This window comes from Harpegnathos saltator, unplaced genomic scaffold, assembly GCF_003227715.2.
Source record: "Harpegnathos saltator strain DR-91 unplaced genomic scaffold, Hsal_v8.6 scaffold708, whole genome shotgun sequence".
Taxonomy (NCBI): Eukaryota; Metazoa; Arthropoda; class Insecta; order Hymenoptera; family Formicidae; genus Harpegnathos; species Harpegnathos saltator.
Genome location: NW_020230547.1, coordinates 1,704,564 through 1,727,980, shown reverse-complemented (window position 1 = coordinate 1,727,980; position 23,417 = coordinate 1,704,564). Strand labels below are relative to the sequence as shown.

Genomic DNA, 23,417 nt, shown 5'->3' with positions numbered 1-23,417 from the left:
AGTGTCTCGCGCCAAGTTCAAGCGCAACAAAGTCGCGCCCGAACGGCACGAGGCACACCGTGCCTATTATCGTGTCGAAACTGCGAGGTGAGATATTCATATCTCAGCAATGGCTGAACCGATCGAGGTTTTTTTAGTCCCAATCGATTCGGTCTTAAGATATAGGAAGCAAAATGTTCTTGTGATTTTTGTGTACGTTGTCTCTAAGTGGAGGTATTTTAAGTAAAAGTTCGAATCACGGAAAATTCCGATTCAGTAAGAAAGTAAGAAACTTCGGACGCATAGAGTGGGGATATGTGCATCTCGCTTTTCCGACACCAGGGGCGCTACGAGAGTGCTGAACAAGCAGACAGCAGCGAATGCGAGCGTGTAAGCGAGGGATATGCTACAGAATACAATATAGGACAAAATGTGCGAGAGAGAAAGAGTGAGAGAGAGGAGTGAGAGAGAAAGTGAGAGAGAGAGAAGTGAGAGCGAGAGAGAGAGAGAAAGAGAGAGAGAAAGGGAGGATATAAAATAAATATATATATTTACGTACATACGTACATACAGTCTGTAAAGTAAGAGCGTGTAATGGCAGTTGGCTTCAAACATCGTCCTAGTTTTTTTGTAACCCGATAGATGAAATCTTTGTCGTGAATGCTTTGTCACAAAAGATTCAGTTGGCGTCAAACCTGAGAAACACGTTAACCGCCATGAGTGCCGCATACGCATCGCGCTACGAGGCTGTTCCTTTGTTCCCACCTCAAAGGACCAAAAATGTCATATGCAGTGGCTAAATACATGGGAAAGTCAAAATTGTTCGTCGCTAAGTGGGCTCAGCAATATAAGAAGATCAAAAATGTCGATGACTTGCTAGAACATGGCTCGATAGGCAAAGTGACGCCGAATATGGAAAAAAAAGTTGTGAATTTGTTTAAGTGGAACCCGACCTTAACATTGCGACAAGGAGCAGCAAAATTAAAACAGAAGAGTATAGAAGTATCACATACAACTATTCGAACCCATTTCCTTGCGCATAACTTCAAATATCGAAGCACAATGAAGAAACCACTGTTAGGCGAAAAACATGTGACGAAAAGATTCGCTTGGGCAAAGGAGAATTTGGACCGAGATTGGAGCAACGTGATCTTTACGGACGAAGCTTGTGTTTGGGGATATGCTGCCATCCGACGTTCCTGGTCAACCTTGACCAACAGATTAATACAACGGACTGTTAAACACCCTGTAAAAGTTCATCTTTGAGGCTGCTTTTCGAAACAGGGTTTTGGGGCATTACATCTGTTTACATTTAAATGCTCCGAAAATGCTTAAAATTTATGAGAAGTGTTTGTTGCCGACTGCTGAACGATGCTTCATAAAAAAAAAACGAGGACTGGATCTTACAGGAAGACAACGACCCAAAACACCGGAGCAAGCTTTGCACCGAGTGGAAAGAGCAGTCTGGCATTGTCACACTTGATTGGCCATCGCAGTCGCCAGATGTAAATCCCATTGAAAAATGTGTGGGCATATCTTAAGCATAAACTTCGAGGAAAAAGAGTGTGCACTTTGAAGCAGCTGACACTACAAATTCGTCTCATTTGGAGGTCTTTACCGAACGAATACGCAGTCAACTTAGTAGAAAGCCTCGGAGATGCCAGGCAATTATCAATGCCGGTGGTGGCTGGACTCATTATTAATGGTATAGCATTTTTCTTCTCATGGAGTACAACAAATCCATGTACTTAAAAATCATTAAAAATAAATTTTTCTACACATTAACCCGTACACGCTCTTACTTTACAGACTGTATATACGTACACACGTACGTACATACATACGTACATACAAACGTTAATATACTTACGTACATACATACATACATACATACTTACATACATATGTACGTATAGACGTATATAGATACATATGTACTACGTACATATGTACCTATATTGGTATATACGTATGTACATACGTATATACCAGGGTTGGGAAAGTTACTTTTTAAAAGTAACTCGTTACCGTTACCATTACTTTCGGTAAAAAGTAACTCGTTACCGTTACTCGTTACTGATCTTAAAAAATAACGCGTTACCGTTACTTGAAAGTAACGATATTTTATTTCGTTACTTTCGTTACTTTTTTTTGTTGTAAATCCAGGATTATAAGAAAGGTGCTAAGACAAGATATAAATCGGACATAAGACGATTAGAAATATATATATATATATATATTTAAATATTTTTATTATTTTATGTTATTAAGTATTGTACTTAATGAAAAGTTTCTTAATTAGTGGATATGAATTTAATATTTGGACATTAGTGCCTGTTGACTTTAAAAATCTTTGCCATTCATCATAGGCAGATTTCTCATTTGATGTTTGCTATTTAAAATTAAAAAAGTCATCGTTATTATTGTGCTGTGTCAGACATCAAAAAATTTTTAATTGAAGAAATTCCTTATAAATCTTCTAAATACATTTGCGCAAGTTTTCACTTACCTTCAGCTAACCAACTCAATTTGGGATGCAAACAGCTAGCAATTATCAATTCTTCTTTTTCGAATGTAGTATAAAACCTAAAGTTAAATCAATACAATTAAATATGAACATATTGATTTTTCTTTTTGACTAGATGAATGTTGTTTGATGAACATATGTATTAACCAAATTACACCAACTTACCTTTCTTTTAAACTTTTCTGTATGGCTACGGCCAATGGCTGACAATATGTGAGTCCATCTTTATTGGTTCTCATTAAATTCAGCATAAAACAAAAAATGCATAGAAATTATTATAAATACAATTAAGTTTAATTTTATAAAAATTAAAAAGTAACGATTAAAGTAACGGACGTTTTGTTACTCGTTACAAAAAAAATGTATCGCCGTTACTTTTTCGTTACTGACATCAAAAAGTAACGGCGTTACCGAATCGTTACTCAAAAAAGTAACGATATCAGTAACGGCGTTACAAGTAACGCGTTACTTCCCAACCCTGGTATATACATACGTACATATATACATACATAGGTATATACGTATGTACATATGTACACACGTACCTACATACATACATACATACGTACATACAAATGTTCATACATACGTAAATATTTACGTACATACGTACATACGTACGTTCAGATGTACGTAAATACTGACGTATGTACGTACATACGTACATAAGCATTTTTTAAGTATTGTCCGCGTCCACGTCTACGTGTACGACAATATTTGCGAATCGCTTAGCTTTTTCCAGCATTAGTACCCCTTAGTATATATGTTTACATATTCGTAATAACATACATATACACGTATATTATTATACGTGACGTATATACAAATTTTACAAGTAAAATTTATATAAAACTTACTTTTTTAAACAGAAAGGTAATAAAAAGGCGCCAAGTATTGGGTGAGTGCAAAAGTTCGTGCGGAGTTTCAATAGATGGAGTTATAAGCGTCGTAAAGTGTTGTCATTAATACTTCCATCTACATATTATATAACGTTGGAAAGGTGACGTCTTCAGCTGTTATTAAAAAAAAAATCATTTGTTTTCATACAAACTGCTTCGAGAAATATCACTTTAAAAATGAGTATCAATAAGGTGCATTTACGGCATGTTATGCTTTACGAGTTTTGGAAGGGAATAAACGTTGCCGCAGCCGTAAAAAACATTCAGGATGTTTATCAGGATGAAGCACCAGCTAAACGAACTGTGGAAAAATGGTTTGCTAAATTTCGATCACCATGCTCACCTGATTGTTTGCATGTCCGTTTGCGCTGAACATTGTTGTAGAGGACCCATTTCTCATAGCCTGTCACTAGTCGAACCAAAAACGACTCGTTATTGAGCCGCCCAAGTAAAGAAACGGCTGCAGAAATTCGCTTGATTTTGTTCTTCTCGGTCAGTAAATGGGGCACCCATATATCGAGCTTCAAATCGAATCCCATCTTTTCTAAACGCCGAAAAGCGGTTGATCGGTCAACGTTTAGTGCTGTAGCAACTTCTTCTGTTGAAATTCGCGGATTATTGAGCACTAAAGTACGCAAAACATCGTCATCAATGTCAGAAGGTCGACTAGAGCGTGGCTCGTCTTCAAGGTTAAATTCTCCGCGCCGAAATTTAGCAAACCATTTTTCCACAGTCCGTTTAGCTGGTGCTTCATCCTGATAAACATCCTGAATGTTTTTTACGGCTGCGGCAACGTTTATTCCCTTCCGAAACTCGTAAAGCATAACATGCCGTAAATGCACCTTATCGATACTCATTTTTAAAGTGATATTTCTCGAAGCAGTTTGTATGAAAACAAATGAATTTTTTTTTAATAACAGCTGAAGACGTCACCTTTCCAACGTTATATAATATGTAGATGGAAGTATTAATGACAACACTTTACAACGCTTATAACTCCATCTATTGAAACTCCGCACGAACTTTTGCACTCACCCAATAATAATAACGTTTTGTACGATTTCTGGCGCAAAAATACTGCTTTAGGCAAGGTTGACGCAATTCAAATATCGGTGTATCAACATATCATTACGAGGGTAGACTGAAAAGTTTCCGATCTAACTAAGAAAGAGCAAGATTTCAGTCAAATTTCAATACTTGTCCAATAAATGACAGTGAAAGAAAAGAACCAAGTTTGTTGTCATCCTAGCGATTCATTTGTCTCTGACAGCCTTTCAAAGTTAAGGCCATCACACACAAATGAACGTAAGCAGTAAGACGTAAGCAATAAAGAAACTGACCAATCACAATCAATTATTCTCGTAAGTTTTAGAATGGCATCCTTAAATTTCGATTGTGATTGGTCGATTTGCTTATTGCTTACGTCTTACTGCTTAACTGCGTTTGTGTGTGATGGCCTTTACAGTTTGTCGACAGTAAAGAAGTATTGCGCCGTAATAAAATTCCTTCATTTAAAAGGGAAAACTCCTTTGGAAATTAAAGCTAAATTATATTCGGTACATGCAAATGCCGTTTTTTCATTTACGACTGTGAAAACCTGGACTACTGAGTCCAAGCATGATAAAACGAGCATTTTCGACGATAAATGCTCTGGACGCAATGAAAACCGCAACAACGGATGAAATGGTCGATTACATTCACCGAATCGTGATGGACGATCGTCGATTAATTTTAAAAGAGATAGCGGAGGCTGCTAGCCTCCACATACAAACCGGCGCACAATATTTTATATGAGAAATTAGGTATAAGAAAACTGAGCGCGCGTTGGATGTCGTATTTGTTCAGTGTTAATCGCAAACGACATTAGTTAGACATTTTACGACCATGTCTTGAACGTTTCAAACACGATGAAAAGGATTTTGTATTATTGGCGTTATATTGCTGTCGACGAAACTTGGATTCATCACTACATTCCGGAGACAAAAGAACAGTCAAAGCAATGGACGGCAAAAGGCGAATCGAAGACGAAAGCAGTTCCGTCGACTGGCAAGATAATAGCCACAGTCTTTCTATGGGATAATTTTTGTGGATTATTTGGAAAAAGGGGAAACAATCACCGGAGAATATCATGCTGGGTTATTGCAACGTTTGAACATGAAAATCAAGAGTAAACGCCCGTATTTAGCCAGAAAAAAATCCTCTTTCATCAGGATAATGCATCGACTCACAAATCAGTAGTTGCGATGGCGAAATTGTACAAATTGAAGTACGAATTAATTCTACATCCACCGTATTCTCCAGATTTGTCCTCGTGCGATTTTTTCCTGTTTTCAAATTTAAAAAAATGGCTATCTGAGAAAAACATTTCATTGGAAACTGAACCCGAGTAGAAAAATTAATAGGGCTCTGGTAAGGGCCTAATTATTTTTCTCTAACATTAATCAAGCCCTAGTAGGGATAGAATGATAAGGCCCCTACAAGATATGTAACAAATGGTTTAATGAGTTCTTATAAAGCAGTATTATACGAAACTTATAAGGCAATATCAACAGGATCTTATAAGGCAATATTAATAGGGCCTTATAAGGAAATATTTTTATTATTGCTTGAGTAAAAATATTCGTTCTTTTCATTCCAAGAAATTTAGATTGTAACTTTTTTCTTTCTTTATAACCTTGTTAATATACAACAAGAGTTTTTTATTTTAAAATTATAACATATTTTATAATAAAATATAACATTCTTTACACGTAAAAATATTGCTATTGTTTTTATTAAAGTTTGCTGCATTTCAAAACAAAGGCAATACTAGAAAAATGCTTGAAAGAAACTAATAAATGTGGTAACTAACAAAATTAATAAAATTTGTTTTTAATTGCGATATAATTAAACAATTTTTTAAAGAATCAGCTAGAGCGTACCTACTAAAACAATACTAAACTACGACAATTTTATGACACGTTTCAAATCTTACTAATTTTCTGTAACAAAGCTTGATTTTGTATATGTAAGGCATCCTTAAAACCTTCTAAGTCCCTTTTCAGCTTTCCCTTTCAAAGCCTTATTTATTAAATCTCATTTTTAGGACATCCTACTTTCAGCTTTATCGAGGCCATATTCTTCACGAGAAACAACAATGTTCTGCTTGGGAAGTGATAAGTGCCGTTGATGACTATTTTTCAGGTTTAGACAAAAGTTATTATACTGAGAGAATATCTAGAGAAACGCTTTTGTTTTCTTCTTAGTCAGATCAGAAACTTTCCAATCTAGCCTCGTATATGGTATACAGGGTATCTATAAAGTCCGACCCCACACCTGGATCTCGAAAACGGCTTCAAATATGGGAAAATGTTTCAGACAAAAGTTGTAGGATATTGAGGGGGATACATGATAAAAATATGCATTTGACCTTGAGTGATTTTATCAAGGCCAGGCCAATGTGAAGGCTAGATCGATGTTTTCTTAAATGGAGCCTGCTACTCTTTATTACATATTCTTGTAGCCCTTGTCAAGACGTTTTCAAAGCACTACCTGTTTTTGTTTATTGCTCAAGCCATTTCCAAGATATGAAGCTTTAAAGTTGACATATCGCCGGCATACGCATTACCCAAGGTGTACCACGTGGAGGTTGCACGGTCGGATTTACGCCTCTTGTGTGTACATGTGTGTGTGTGTGTGTGTGTACGTGGGTGTGTGTGTGTAACGGTAAGAAAATAACTAATGTAAGGGGAAGGAGAAGAAGAATGGTGGAGAAAGGCACTGAGAGAGAGAGAGAGAGAGAGAGAGAGAGAGAGAGAGAGAGAGAGAGAGAGAGAGAGAGAGAGAGAGGGAGAAAGGAGGGGGAGACTTTTGACTGAAAAAACACACAAAATTGGTCCTTTTTAGGGCCACAACACATGCACACACACAATGAAGTTTGGAATCAAAAAATACTACGGGAGTGACGAATCGTGGAGTCCTTATCTCTACTGTGACACAAACACAGACAGACAGACACACATACACGCTCACACAAGAGGCGTAAATCCGACCGTGCAACCTCCACGTGGTACACCTTGGGTAATGCGTATGCCGGCGATATGTCAACTTTAAAGCTTCATATCTTGGAAATGGCTTGAGCAATAAACAAAAACAGGTAATGTTTTGAAAACGTCTTAATAGGGGCTACAAGAATATGTAATAAAAAGTAGGAAGTCCTATTTAAGAAAACATCGATTACATTGACTTGGCCTTGATAAAGTCACTAAAGGTCAAGTCCATATTTTTATTATGTGTCCCCCTCAATATCCTACAACTTTTGTCTGAAACATTTTTCCATATTTAAAGCCGTTTCCGAGATCCAGGGCTGGGGTCGGACTTTATAGACACCCTGTATTTCTATACGTGTCAATGACTTTTTCGAAAAGGGAGGAGAAGAGGGAAAATGTAACGCATCTGCGTTGATCAGCACAGAGCGTGTGCCGCATGTATTCAAACGTGTATCAACCATTAATAAGACTTTACAGGCTCATCGTCCGATCTGCGAGCTTTGAAACAGCGTCGAGCGGATCTGTTAGAGTCCAACTGATCGATTAGTCAAGAGATACGAGCGAAACGGCGAGATCGAAAACAAATAGGCTCCTTTTTATCGTAATTGCGCAAATCAAAAAGACTGCTCTCTCTCTCTCTCTCTCTCTCACTCTCTCTCTCTCTCCCTCTCTCTCTCTCTCTCTCTCTCTCTCTCCCTCTCTCTCCCAGCCCCTCTCCCTCACTCCTTCCCTCCCTCCCTCCCTCCTTCCCCCCTTCATCTCACACACTCTTTTTATATTAATTGGATTTATCTCCCGAACAGCATCAGCGGTGTACAACGCAATCGTTTCTAATTTGCAAATTATTATGTGAGTGAATCCAATCGGAATTGTAAGCGGATAACCAGAAAGGAAATGATCGAAAGCGGATTCGAGCGGCCTTTAAACGCATTGCTTCATTCATGTCATGCTTCCATTCATTTATATCGGCCGCATGTGCGCACCGGACGTTCTTATAATCATTTTGATCCTGTGTCCTTTCATGAATACACTCGCTTGGTTGCTTATTAATGCCCTCAAGAAGCAATTTACCGCGAACGCGCGAGAAGGATTATGTAACGTGCACGTGTCGAGCAAATATCACATTTCCTCGTCCCGATGTAATTTTCTCGGCCGGCGGAGCCGAGGAATTCGGTGGTCGGATGGTGTTCGGAATTGCACGAACGCCGACGAACAAGATGCAACTCGGCGGCGAAAGGTCTCTCGTAGAGAAAGCGCGACGCTTTTTCACGAGAATTTTAGCGAGATGTTTCTAAACGGAGGAGCAAGAGAGGAACATCGAGTTTGTTCAATGTTGAAAGAACGTCTTCGATCGATTGCCGTGATTTCTACGGAGAACTTCTATCCCGAATAGAAAAATTATTCGAAGTACAAATTAGTTCGGTCCGTTTTTTTGTGTTAAAAGATGTATTTATTTGTATGTATTTATTTCAAAACAAAATGAATGAACAGATCAATTAAAGTATTTTCCATCGCTGGCTACTACTTTCTCCCATTTCTCAAGCAATTTTCGAATTCCATCTCGAAAAAATTACTCGTCTTTTAAGGCGATCCAAGTTTGGAACCAATTTTCGATATCTGCGAAAGAAGTGAACCGGTGACCTACTAAATCGTGCTGCATCTTTCGGAACAACCAGTAATCAGAAGGAGTAATGTCCGGAGAATACGGCGGGTGCGGTAAAACATCCCATTTGAGCGTTTCCAAATATTATTTTACGACTTTTGCGACATGAGGACAAGCGTTGTCATAAAGGACGCATCTCAAAGTCTCTCGGTTTCAGTTCATAAGGCACCCAATTTCCTTGTTTTTTAATAATTCTCATGTCTCTCAATCGTACGGAAACGGCTTGTTGAGTCACTCCCAATGATTTTGCAAGCTCCTCTTGCGCTTGACTCTGATCTCCTTCGAGTAATGCCTCTAATTCTTTGTCCTCGAACTTTTTTGGCTGTCCAGAGTGAGGCTTGTCTTCGACGCTGAAATCTCTATCCTTGAAATGTCGAAACCATTCCCTACATGATTTATCAGTTGGAGCAGCGTCACCATAAACTTCAACAAGCATTCGATGGGCTTCAGCTGCACTTTTCTTCCAATTAAAGCAGAAAATTAAAACCTCCCGCAAATGCTGCTTGGTTAACACAAAATTCGACATTTTCAACACTGTAAAATGCAAGATTTTTGTATGAAACTCAGAGCAGTATAAACTGAATATTATTGGCAGATGTCTAACCTCTCTGAAACTGCCAAAATCGTCAGTCACTATGAACCATTCATAACAGCCGGAGCCATCTTTTGAAAACGGACCGAACTAATTTGTACACCCAATAATAAGGCTCTAGTACAGGCCTGATTATTTTTCTCTAACATTAATCGGGCCCTAGTACTAGTAAGGATAGAAAGACAAGGGCCCTACAAAATGTATGTAACAAATGGTTTAATGGGTCCTTATAAGGCAATATCAACAGAGCCTTATAAGGAAATATTTTTATTATTGCTTGAATAAAAATATTCGTTCTTTTCATTCCAAGAAATTTAGACTGTAATTTCTTGGTTTCTTTATAACCTTATTAGTGAACAACAAGAATCTTTTATTTTAAAAATGTAGCATATTTTACAATAAAATATAGCATTCTTTACACATAAAAATCCTGTTACTATTTTTATTAAAGTTTGCTGCATTTTAAAACAAAGGCAATTCTAGGAATATCCTTGGAAGAGACTAATGAATATGACAATTAATAAAACTAATAGAATTTGTTTTTAATTGCGGTATAATTAAAAAATTTTTTAAAGAACCAGATAGGACGTACCTACTAAAACAATACTAAACTATGACAATTTTATTATACACTTCAGATTTTATTAATTTTCTATCACAAAACGTGATTTTGTATATCTAAAGAATCCTAAAAAGATCATTCTTAGACCCACATCAGTTTTCCACGTTAAAGCTGTTATTTCGTAAAATCTAAGGTATTCCTAAAAAATCCTTCTAAGAGTTTTCCCTCAAAGCCTTATTTATTAAATCTAAGGCATCCCTAAAAAATCCTTCCAAGGTCCTCCTCAGCTTTTCCTATCAAAGGAAACCAAATCAAATTATTATTATCCTTATTTATTAAATCTAAGGCATTCCTAAAAAATCCAAAGATCCTCATCAGTTTTCTTTCTCAAAACCTTATTTCATAAAATCTAAAATATCCCTAAAAGATTCATCTCGGGGCCTGATGTGGTAATAATGAGGCATCCGTTTTTGGAGCATCCTACTTTCAGCCATATCGGGGCCTTATCGGGGCCTTCATAAGGATGGCCCTAACAGTATTTTGCTTGGGTTCGTATGCGTATAGGTGCTGTTTGGTGCTTCAAAGCTGATCTACTAATTATTTTCTGCCAAACTCGGGCTAACTCGCGCACGCGCGTCTCAGCGAGTCTCATATCAATTACAGGCCTGAGTACGCAGGTGGGTCAAGTTGACGAAACACTTACTCGCGACGAGTAGCCTCGAATATCGCGACACCTGCGCCACGTAAATAGTGCAGCGGCAGAAGCAGCAGCCGGCTGAGCTCACAAAAGCTCATATAGATAAAAAATGCAGCTTTCTCTCTTGCTCTCTCTATTTCTCGCGTTCTGTCCTTCTTCTCAACATGCGCATATTCGAAGTCGCGGTGTTTCGCTTCCAACGTTTACCTTCGCGTCTCGTTGGCTGAAGCTTCTCCTTGCACTCTCCGAGATATTCTGTCGCCGAAATCGCCCGGCCCAAATCGACGCGTCGGGAAACGAGCGTGTCGCTCGAAATCAAGATTACATGAACCGTATCCAGCCTGTTACATGATACAGATGTATCCTCCGGCGCGTTTCCATGCGTTTCCTGCAAGTTCGTCAGAGAGGCCTCGTATAGTTCTTTTATCTCTGCCATGGCCACGATAATATCTTATTGTTATCGCGTTTCTTTTATTCCTCGATATAATGAAGATTTAGCCCGTCTGAAATCCCTGGGAGTTCTCCTTGTTTTGCGCTATTATGATACCACACCCCTACGGTCGTTCGAGGGAGAAAGAGACGAAGAGAACTTTCCAAAGAGGCCGTGAAACAAAGTATGCCCATCCGGATGAATTATCCCGGACGCAAAAAAAGCGGAGGGTTACGTCGTAAGAGGGTGAGGCGGAGAAGAGAGTATTTGTAACGTCATTGTCATTCGTCATGCTTATGTCGCTCCCGAAATGCTGATGTATCGTCCTCCTCCAGAGCATAAACGTCAGCGACTGAAGTGTTATATGCACAGTGCGAAGAAAAAAATCCAACTATGATGCATATTAAAGATCGTAATAAAATCGTTGCAATAATGAGATATGCTTCAAGACTTCCCAGAACAGAGCACGAATAAGAGTTGTACGTAACCGCACGAATAATCGCGACTTGTCCGCATTTGCCAACTTTGCGTGAAAGCGAGTTTTTTCCCACCACTTTCGGGCAGCGAAGAGAACGGCTCCAATTATTTGATCATAACCAAGGATGGATCTCGCGTGCGTTTCGTGTGCGCAATTATTTTTCGTGGGTTATTCGGATTGTTCAGAAAGTAATTTCGGTTTTTTGCATGAAAATGAAAGACAATATTTTTAATAGAAGGAAAAGTTTTATTCTGTTAAGTATTGACCATTTTGTTCTAATATCTTTTCCCATTTTTGAGGTAATAATATACTTTGAAGTAATAACATGATTCCACGCTCATAGAACTTCTGATTCTTATAGGCAAGAAATTGAATTAAATGGTTTTTGATACCTTTATTTGAATTGAAATTTTTACCATTCAAAGAATTTTATAGTGACCGAAATAAGTGATAACGGATGATGCCACATCAGATAAATATGGTGGGTGCGGTAACAAATTCCATCCAAGCGCTAATAGCTTCTCGCTTTCAGAGTCATTAAACTTGTCTGGCATTGTCATGATGAGACACAACATCTTTTCTGTTTGCCAACTCTGGTCTCTTCTGCTTGATGGAATCATTCAATTTGTCTAATTGATGACAATACACATTCGAATCAATCGTTTGATTGTTTGGTAGCAACTCAAAAAAACCATTCCTTTTCAATCCTACCAAATAGAGAGCATCATCTCCTTTTGATAGATATCAGCTTTCGATATGCTTTGAGTTGATTCATCTTGTCTTCACCATGATTTTTTGCGTTTATAGCGAATATTGTTGTACGCAATCCATTTTTTAACTCTAGTTATGAGTCACTTCAGAAATGAATCGTTTTCCTCACATTTCAACAGCACATTGCAGATAGTAATGCGACAAACCAAATCTCTTTCTTTGAGAGTAAACGTGTGGAACCCAAATATCGAACTTTGAAACGAAACCGAGTTGCTTCAAATGCTCATGCACGGTTGAATTCGAGAAATTCAATCTCTCAGCAGTTTTTCGTGTTGTTAAGGGATGATTTGCGATTTTCACCAATGTCTTTATTTAGTCTTCATCAGCCTCAACTGACCTTCCAGAACATGATGTATCTTTGAAGTCGGAATTCCCAGAACGAAATTTCGAAAATCAATTCTGACACAAGCCAATTCAGTCAACACATCCTCTCCATAGACACAATTTTTTCTTGCTCGCGCTGCATTTTTGCCTTGACGGTAATAAGGAAGCAAAATGTGACGAAAATTTTCTCACGTTATTTTTCCATTTTTGATGCAACGCCAAACAAAAGTAACGTGATAGATTCCAAAACGACTTTTCTTCAAATGAAGCTTGAAATGTGCCTTGTCAAAATGTAAAATGATTTTCTGGTTAAGAATGAAATTAACCGCTTAAAAAGGCAATTAACACCATCTATTTGAAAAAACCGAAATTACTTTCCGAACAACCCGATATAATCCCGTGCCCGACTAAATTAGTTGAACGGCAAAGTATCCGAGACCGTCGAACGTCCCCAGTTAATTAACCCATCAAACTTCATATTACCATCCTTGTTATCTTCCGTAACTCGTTTCGGGTATGGTTTTGGTGGCGGCGCGGCGGCGAGAAGCCGCGTCTAAATTAGCCACAAGCCTCTGTAATCAGCTGTATATATTGTAATCTCGCTATTATTACTCAATTATGACTCGCGAGCTTATCTTCGCAGAATCTAAATTTTATGGTAGTTAGGACAATAGATTCGCTATGCGTAATCGTGAAATTCAGTACATTCGACTCGATTCCAGTTGTGCGGGCGAACCTTTCTCTTTCTTATAGGGTACATACATTCCAGCAGCTGCGCATTCGCTCTTTTATCTCGGCGTTCTAATTAAGGAGAGGCCGGAAGCACGCTCAGGGAAAGAGAGACTTTTCCTCGCCTTCGCGAGTCGTTCCGATTCGGTTCGCTCAAGCTTGCGACTTTAGCGAGACAACGGCCACTGCTGCACGCGGTTTTCACAAATATGCGATAATCGCGTCAAACATGATGCACGAACGCGCTGTGGTTTAGATGGAGGCCGCGACGAGAGTTTTATTCCCAGGAGAAAGCGCACTCTCTCGTTCGCGAATGCCCGGTGTGCTCCAGTTCTCACGAAGCGGGCACTCCTCGCGATCTTCTATTTCCACCATGCGAAAAGGAGAAAATCTCGACAAATTCGAAGCAGCAAGGTAGCAGAAGCAAGAAACAACACCAGCTTCCAAAATGAAAGATTAACTGTTACTTGCAAATGAAAACGAATATAATTCACCGTCGTCAATGTGATATTAAAACTTGATACATCGTGTTGATATTGTTCGCACGTATCTCTTAGGACCGGTTCAGAATAGGTTGCGAGTTGCGAAGGATAGCAACTACTACTAGTTGCAAAGTACTATTTCCGATCGCAACAGGGAATTGCGGTTGTTAAAAAAGAGTTACTCAACTTTCAACTTCTTCTTGGCAAGAGCAATCGGTAATCGCAACGTCTCAGTCAATCAAGTATCGAGTTCAGGTAGAGTACGAAAAATGAAACACGACACCACAGATAAAGATTGTGTGATACAAAAGGTGTGATGTAATTTTTCATGGTTTTGTAGATATCTTGTATGCATTCCATTATTTGTAAAAAGAAATAGATACTGAAGGGCAGTACGAATTGGATGTGTTTGAAGCAGTTGCAAAAGAATGGGATGAGTTCGAAATACGATTACTAATTGTACACATAAAGACAAATCAATCTCTAGTTAATAAAACTGCACCGAATTTTAAGAATAATAGAAGAAAATAGATAATGCTTGGAAAATTATTGTTATGTTACTCAATAAAACAGCTATTTCTTTTTATGTACCGTCTTTATGCAAAATTTGAGGTTAATTTTAATTCATAGCTTCAATATAGAGCCTCGAAGCTGTCAGACATCAAGTAATTTCATTTATTTCTTGTTGTGTTTTAACGCTATCTTATCTTATTAAAATAACTTTCATTAAACTTCACAAAATAGCCAATATTATTTGACAATTTTTCTAGCTAAGTCTCAATCAAAATTATAGGACAACGAAAAAGCGGGTTCTATTTTCTGATTGGCTGTTTCTTTGCAACTTGCAAACTTTCGACATCTACATGTGGATTAGGCGTTGCAATGATTTGTAACTTGCAATTGACAACTTGCCATTCCGCAATTCGCAACTGAACGTTGCAACTTATTCTGGACCGGCCTTTAGTGTATATGTGTGTTTCATAAGATAAAAAATGTATGCACGAACATGGCATCAGCGTGTAGTAGCAGCTCCATCTCCTGCAATATCGTGCTATTATCCCTCATCGTTTCGCTTCTGCATAAGCATAGAACGATCACTCCAGTTGGCAATATCGCACGCCTGTCAGAAGAAAGGAAGAAAAGAAGTGAGAGAAATACACTGATACGTCGGCAATTTCGTCGAGGCGGTAAAATTCTCGCGTTTCTCTAACCGATCGAACTGCACTTACAAAACGTCTTACCAAGTAAACGATCAGCTAAACGATCGAGATTCTTTGATTTCACAATCAACGAGAAGAAAAAGACAAAAAAGCCAACACAAGATCTCACTCTCGCGAAAGCCACTCAATCGCGAAAGTAAAATCAAGAATGGAACGCCAAACGAATCCTTACAAGCGTTGCCAACATGGGCACCATTTAGAAGTAGAAGTCGATTAGGTGGTCTGTTCTTGATTTTGTTTTACTCTTGCGATTCAGAAGATTTCGTAAGTTCGTAACAGCAAGATCTTGGTTGGCTCTTATTGGCTTTTTTCTCCTTGTCGATTCTTACCAGGTGTTACGCTCTGTATCCAATCAATGTAGCGCCCAACACGCGTAGAGACAGCTGGTTTGTCGGTAGCGCAACCAACTCCGGAAGATATAATGCCGACTAGCACATTATTATACGTGATAGGATTCTTCCAAATCGCTGGCCCGCCACTATCCATCTGCGGAAGGTAAGGTCGAACATTAAAACATGGCACGATTGCGCGATGCCTCGTGGCGTCGAAACGACATTGTACTCGCACACTGCCAACACGGTCACGTTGTCAACTTGTACACAATGAACTTGAATAATCGTAAAAGATACAGTGAAGTGAACAAGTAACTGGAGTGTTTTCCTGTCCCTCTCACTGATTCTCTATTGTCACTCGTACAAACACGACTTTAGACGCGTCTTTAGACGCGATCGATTATACCTTGGGGACACGGCAGTATCGTCAATGACTGTATCACATAATTCAATACGATGACCTACGGACGATTTCTCCGCGTGAAAGTAGTCCCGTTCCCTTACCTGACAAGCATCTTTCCCCGGGGTGTAAGTGCACATGTGACCGTCTGTTATGCCATAATATGCTCGCTTGCAATCCGAAAGGTTGATTACGTCCAATTCCACTCCATGCAACTCAACCGCCTTTTCACCGCCAAATTCCTTTAGGCCCCATCCTGATTGTTGAGAACGGTTAAAGAGAATAGTGATGTGCGATAAAGATGATCAGATGATACTAACCCAACGCCGTCACTATAGATTCGTCAAATGAATCGCGACTATGCTGAAATGGCAGACAGACTGGACTGACTTTGTCATTATATGTTATCGAGCCAATAATTTGACAAACAGCTATGTCGTTCTGATTAATAGTGTTGCCAGGAAAATACCCAGGATGTATCATGCACTCCTTCATGCGGTACAACTTGGTCGCATTGGTTTCGGTGCCTATTTACAGAATAACACCAAATCCCGTGCATTAAGGGATATTATACATAATATTGTGTTATTTACTATATATTACTGTTTTTATCCTCAATTTATGTTTGCGAAAATACTTTATTACGTATCTATTAACATAGATTTCTAAGAATAATTTCTAAAATTAAAAATATTACGTTAAGCTGTAATGTATATTTATTATTGATGATAATGATCCGCGTCCTTCACTAAGAAATTCAAATTCTCCTGCGAATATTTAGAACATACAAACGCGCTGCGTTTGTCAAAAATACATTTATTTTTTCAGATAGATAAATTGTCGAAAAATATAGCCCGCGTTGCATACAACAATTTCCTCGCGCGTACTTGTATCAGATCTAAGACAGAACTGCGTGACCTGATTCGAGACTATCGTGATCGTTAAAACTTGCTTGGATCTCTCATTTTGAAGGATTATGAACTCAACATAAATTTGAACTCAATTTTACCTGTACTTGTATCATGTTCGCCGACAATTACACCAAGCTTTCCAGGATCTCTGTCCTTTACACAATGAGCGGCTGTTATTACGTGTTGCGTACTTATTATGGTCGCGCCGCAATATAAAATTCTTTCGACGCTATCAACGAGACCAGCCATCATTGGAAATTCGTTTACACCGGTTTCCTTGCCGCCGACTATAGCTGGAGCCTAAATAAATAACGAAAAGTAACGACAGAGCCTTTCCGCACATAAATTTCGCACGTTGTTTGCTCTCTCTTAATCTTTTAGTCGCCTTAATGTATCTCTGAATGATTTTTCACCGTACAAAAAGTCTCACAAAGTAAAGCATACGTACCGGATTCTTCCAACCACATCTGCAATCGTCCAACGGTTTTTCCGATCGTAAATGACACCAAAATTTACCCCCTTGCGTATAATATGACGATTTAAAGTAGACAATTACATTTGAACCCACGAGTTCTAAACTACCCGTACCGCAATAGCTATTTATATCTTGCCCAGCAAATTGGATCGAAAGCTGGTCTTCATTGCAACCCGGACTCTACAAAATATCGCAATAAACCATTAAATTTCTTTCCTATTCTGCTTTTAATGACTTGGTTGTTCGTATAAACACTGGACTTAAATTTGGTCGTTAGATTAGGATATTCAAATGTATCCAGCTAAAAGGTGTTCCAAAATTCACGCAAGAAGTTATTTTGATAGAAAACACAGCTTTATAATTAAAAATTGTAAATTATTTATTGATTCATAAAGTATACAGTATAGGGTTATGTATGGAATAGCATGTCGGGTAAATGGCCTCCACGGCTTTGCTGGCACATATGCACTCTTTTGTTGAAATTTTCCATGACCGTTTTGCATAAATGTGGCTGAATTTCGTTGATACAGCGCTCAAATTCTTCCTTTAAGGCGTGGGTGGTCGTCGGCTTGTTGGCATAAACCTTAGACTTCAAAAAATTCCAAAGAAAAAAGTCCAATGGCGTTAAATCGCATGACCTGGGCGGCCAAATCTGATCACCAAAACGGGAAATTACACGACCAGGAAATGACTCATGCAGTAATTGAATTGTTCCTCGAGCTGTATGGCATGTGGCACTGTCTTGTTGAAACCACATGTCGTCCACATCCATATCTTGCAATTTAGACACAAAAACTGGCTTATCATGTCGCGATAGCCAGCACCATTAACTGTTATTGTCTGACCAGCCGCATTTTCGAAGAAGAATGGTCCGATGATGCCTCCAGCCCAAAATTCGCACCAAACAGTGACACGTTGTGGATGCATTTGTTTCTCAACAATCACTCGTGGATTTTCTGAACCCCAAATGCGAAAATTTTGTCGATTAACCAAGCCATCAAGATGAAAATGAGCTTCATCGCTGAAGATGATTTTGTTCGAAAAATCAGCATCCACTTGTTGTTCCACAATCCATTCAACGAACTCTCTTCGCTATGGCCGTTTACCCGATATGCTATTCCATACATAACCCTATACTGTATACTTTATGAATCAATAAAAAATTTACAGTTTTTAATTATAAACCTGTGTTTTCTATCAAAATTACTTCTTGCGTGAATTTTGGGACACCCTTTATCTTCACTCCTAAAATGCGTGTTCACGAACGAAATATCTTTGCAGTGTACAACTCACCGTGGACATATTGACTTCACAATTAAGTTTTATGGTATAAGGGCTGTTTGCTTTCCACGTGCAATAGCTTCCTCGCGGGTACGAATTGGGATACATTGGATTATATATATAATACGATTCTCCAGGTTCCATGTTTTGAAAATAGTTGCAGTCTGACTGGGCTTCACTCAGCGTCAAAAAAGACAGCAATAGACCAAATGTTACCACTTTGACTAGAACGAAATAATGTTCCCGTAATCATACCGTCGTACATGTGCGTATAGATCCTCTTAAAATTTAATCTTAACTATTTTTGATGAAACAACAATCTAACTTAACCGTTATAGCATGCAGCTGGTTATCCAAACTTTGCGTCAAGTTTATTGGGATCGATACTGAACTAGAAGATCTACTTGGCGTACTTCGCTCAGCACGGTTATACTTACGTTCAAGATCGCGGAAAAAATAAATCTATAGGCATACCGAAGTATAACTTTAGATGCAAAGCACAGATATTATTTTCCGATTGAATCTCTCAAATCTGTTTTCAAAACATCGAGGAACGTTTAATTACCACTTTCATGTCATTTTACCAATTTATTCAAGCCACGTCAGAAAGTTTGCAAAATTTCCTCGTTGAATGTGTTCGAAATCGCGTCACTTGCCTCGAGTTACGAAGAAGATACAATTCGGTCGATACGCCGGCTGTATTGTCACTTTTACGTAATTTATGGAAACACATATCGCACGTATTTCTTCCCGTAGGTGCCAAAAGCACTCGAAATACCTTCTCGCATGGTATCTCCGTTGAATGACTGCTAGCGGAACGATTCCTGACCTTTTCCGGAACGGACGCTTCAAGAGAGAAGCCAGCTATATTGTCCCGGCAAACAACCGCGCGCGCGGCAGAAGAAACGTTTGCTTTTATCCTGACACGAAGATAAAGCAAAGCCGAAACTGATAATGCCTCGCGAGCTACCTTATCTCACAGTTACATTTCGCGAGTGGATCTGTTATCTTTGGAACAGCACAAATGCGAACCCGCGAGTTTGACAAGACACACACACGAATCGCAAATATCTGAAATGTGAGCGCGCTGAGACGCTTTTTGCAAGGTCTCGTCGTTGTCGGCGAGACCGAGAACGAGATCCGAGCAAAAGACGCAATTCTTACTCAGATTAGTTACTCGTATCAGCGCTGTGAGCCTCGGAAACACTTACTTCCCGATCATATTGAATTTAGGTGTCATCTTAACGGGACTACCAGCCATAATTCTTTGGTCGATAAACCGTCGAAAACGGAAAACTGTCCTCATGCAAATCGCGCCTTCAAATGCGAAATGACGCTCTATGAAGAAATTCATGTCACTTTACTTGGAAGCGATTTTGATTGTTTGAAACTCGGCACATTGACCGACGCGCTGATCTCTATTGATCGTATAGGAGCTTAATCGGTGGAATTATTAAAGATACGTGGTAGACATATCTAATTCAACGTTCAACTTTTACCTCATTTCTACGGCTCTTTACTAATCGTACGACAAATTTCTATCGTGTTATTAATTGTTCTTTACTCTCGTGAGACGTGGTTATGTCGCTGCGCCAATCATCGATTGCACGACGCATTCAACACGTATTTATTGCTTATTGTAAAATACAATCTTGAAAGAATAAGGTATAAGAGCGAAAAGGATAGAATATGCACGATCATAGTTCCTCAAGGAAAAGTAATTAACCTTAATTCCTTAATTCGGCCGATAAGCGTGTCCGTGAACGCAAACGTTCTTCCCCTCGTCAATTCGTGCAACAATAAGACTCTGTAAATTGCAATAATCTTATTATCTCGTAAAATTGCTTTACTCTTGTATTAGCTCAATTAAAAATACATTGTTATTCGTAAGTAGTTACGCAAAAATCGACGGTGTCGCCTTATCTTGCAGATGCGTCATAAAAATAGAATATATACCGTTTCTCTCGCAGGCGCAAAATGAATAATTATAACATGTTGGTTTTCCTTCGCGCACGTAATACCTTCGTATATTTTTTCGTAAATATATACTCGACGTATGAAATACTACCGCGTATGGCACCGTTGTAAATGCAAAAGCTGAGCAACCAATTGGCGTATAAAAACAGCTGAACAAACAAGATCTTTTTCGCGGATAGGCACCATTTCGATGTTCTATCGAATAAACTGTGCACTCCGCACATATATTTGCCTTCTGATAATTTTAACATAGTTGTAAAAAACTGTTAAGGGTCATTCCTTTTCTTTTTTATACAGAGGTTGCACCCGTGAAGGCGATTGAGAATCTTTCATCGCTTTTTCTGTCGATAATGTCGCACTTGAATCATTATCTTCGACCGTAAATGTGAATTGTCTTTCTTCTGGTGAAACAGATGACAAAGAGGAACGCATTTCATTTGCTCCAGTAAATAAATTTTGCAAGCCCGCCCTTTCGTCGTCTCGGAACTTCGGTCGACGTCTTTAACATTTCAAATCGAAGTTCCGAATCAAAGGTATCGCTTCTTCCGAAATCTTCGCCGCCCGAGAGACCGTACTTTAAGACGTTACAGTTTACATCGTCCTAACGGAATTTAAGATGAAATGTTCTAAGATATGTTCTCGTCATGTCGTTAAATTACGGATTAGTTACTATATTATTTACTATAACACTCGCGCGCGCGTGACCGCGCTATCTCTCGTTAAATCCTGCCGCAATAAAAATTTATCACCGTCGGATTGAAAGAGGTCTATCTCTCCCTCTCTCTCTCTCTCTCTCTCTCTCTCTCGCTCTCGCTCTCACTCTTTTTTTCTATTGTATGATTGTAATTTCCAGATTTTTCTCATGCCCTGACAAAAACGAAAAAAAAATATTTCTCGGGATCGATGTTCCGACGAAGCGTCAACATGTAGCACCTGTTTGCTCTGGATATGGCGAAATCTAGTTTATCTCTCGAAGCAAATACGTCTTTGAATGATTCTGCGCGACAGTCACGTATAATCACAATTAAAAATGGAAAGAGAAGAAGGAAGAACACGATAAAACATACATCAAGGCATATGCTCGATATTCGGAAAGTAAATCATTTGCAATTGTGTGTAATTCAATGAACTATTGAATCCCTCGTGTGTGCGTGTATGTGGGGAAGTAAGGGAAGTTGGCTGCGCGGACAAAGTTTTCGATTTATCGGTCTTTGCCGACCATCAAACTTTGATATACAATGATGTTGGGCAAAAGCGGACACAATGTGTAACGTAACTTAATGATAATTGCTGTTATTCCACTTCTAAACGTCCTACACGGAGCTAAAGAATACACGAGCGTTCAAACATTGTCTCTGACAGATTGATAAATTCTTTTCTCTTGATTAGTTGTAACACAACAAACGGAACGCAAATATTTGACACGCTAAATAATTTTCGGTAATATAGTAAGACGTGAAGTAAACAATCTCGTAAACGATTGACTCAATTGGCTTTGGACGTGGAGTTTTTACGTACACTTCATCCTCTCAGGGAACACCCAACAAAGTTGCTATGCCGAGACACACTTGCTTGCACTGACAAGTAACTTTTGCAGACAGATCAAATAAGTGACTAGCACGTACGTATGAAGTATATCGCGCCGAATGTTTCCGAAGCAGAATGCACAAATGTGCGAATTGTTTCTCAATATTATTCTAGCATTTAACATGCATAATTTATGATAACATGTCGCCACTTGTTTCTGATCATAATAATGATAAATGGTGTTCCTAATAGCGGTAAATTAATGAGCGGCTATTGTCACGTCACGTCCGTGTTATTTTTATATTATGAAATTTGTTCTTTTTGGGATGAAAGGATTCAACCAATTTACCTCAGGACGGACCAGTTTGTGTGAAGTGTTTGTTAAATGTTTTTAAATGTAAATTAGTATTGCAAAGAGGAAGAAAATGAAGAAATTGAAATAAGATAATTTAAATTTTCTTAGGGGATCCCTTTTATATTTATCAATGGATTAAATAACACTTTATACATACCGCTTACGACTCAGAATTATTTGCATTTTCAACATTCATTACTTTTTTTTGTTTAACTTGAAATAATCGGCAACTAAAGCTCATGAAATACTTGTTATAACTTATGATGATCAAGCTCCATTGTATTCCAACTGTAAATTTTGGTTTTAACGATTCAAAAGTACTGGTCAACCATAAAAATTCAAAGATTCTGAATTGTAAGCATTATTAAATGAAAACACCGCTCAAATGAAAAACAATTGGCTGAGCAACTCAACGTCAATAAATCAACAATTTCTAAACGCCTACACGCCATGGGAAAAATTCAAAAGGAAAGCAAATAGGTTCTACATGAATCGAATGAAAGTACCATTGCAAATCGTTTGAATATCGTCATGTCTTTGTTTGTCAGACAGAAAAGAGATTTTTGTGACGAATTGTAACTGAAGATGAAAAGTGGACTTATTTTGATAATCCAAAGCGGAAAAGATCATGAGTTGGTCCAGGTCAACCATCAACACCGACACCAAAACGGAACATTCACAAAACAATGCTCTGTATTTGATAAGATATGGAAGGTGTGATGTAAATAAAACTGTGGACTTCTAAAACTGAATGATACAATTACGGAGAAGCGATACT

General features: G+C 38.6%; 1 protein-coding gene across 3 annotated transcripts; it reads right to left on the bottom strand.

Moving 5' to 3' along the window:
• Window positions 1-14,128: 14,128 nt before the first annotated feature.
• Window positions 14,129-22,399, bottom strand: LOC105187402 (venom serine protease 34). 3 transcript variants are annotated; one of them, XM_025305664.1, is made up of 8 exons: window positions 22,276-22,399; window positions 18,793-19,004; window positions 17,473-17,679; window positions 17,123-17,324; window positions 16,434-16,640; window positions 16,218-16,369; window positions 15,711-15,867; window positions 14,129-15,281 (listed from the first exon to the last, which is right to left on the bottom strand). In XM_025305664.1, exons 1-8 carry the CDS (start codon window positions 22,280-22,282, stop codon window positions 15,256-15,258), a joined length of 1,170 nt encoding a protein of 389 aa, XP_025161449.1. In that variant the 5' UTR covers window positions 22,283-22,399; the 3' UTR covers window positions 14,129-15,255. The 3 variants fall into 3 exon arrangements, with proteins under 3 accessions (XP_025161449.1, XP_025161450.1, XP_025161448.1); XM_025305665.1 differs by lacking the exon at window positions 22,276-22,399 and adding an exon at window positions 19,437-19,732; XM_025305663.1 differs by lacking the exon at window positions 22,276-22,399 and adding an exon at window positions 19,559-19,731.
• Between the last annotated feature and the right edge of the window lie 1,018 nt (window positions 22,400-23,417).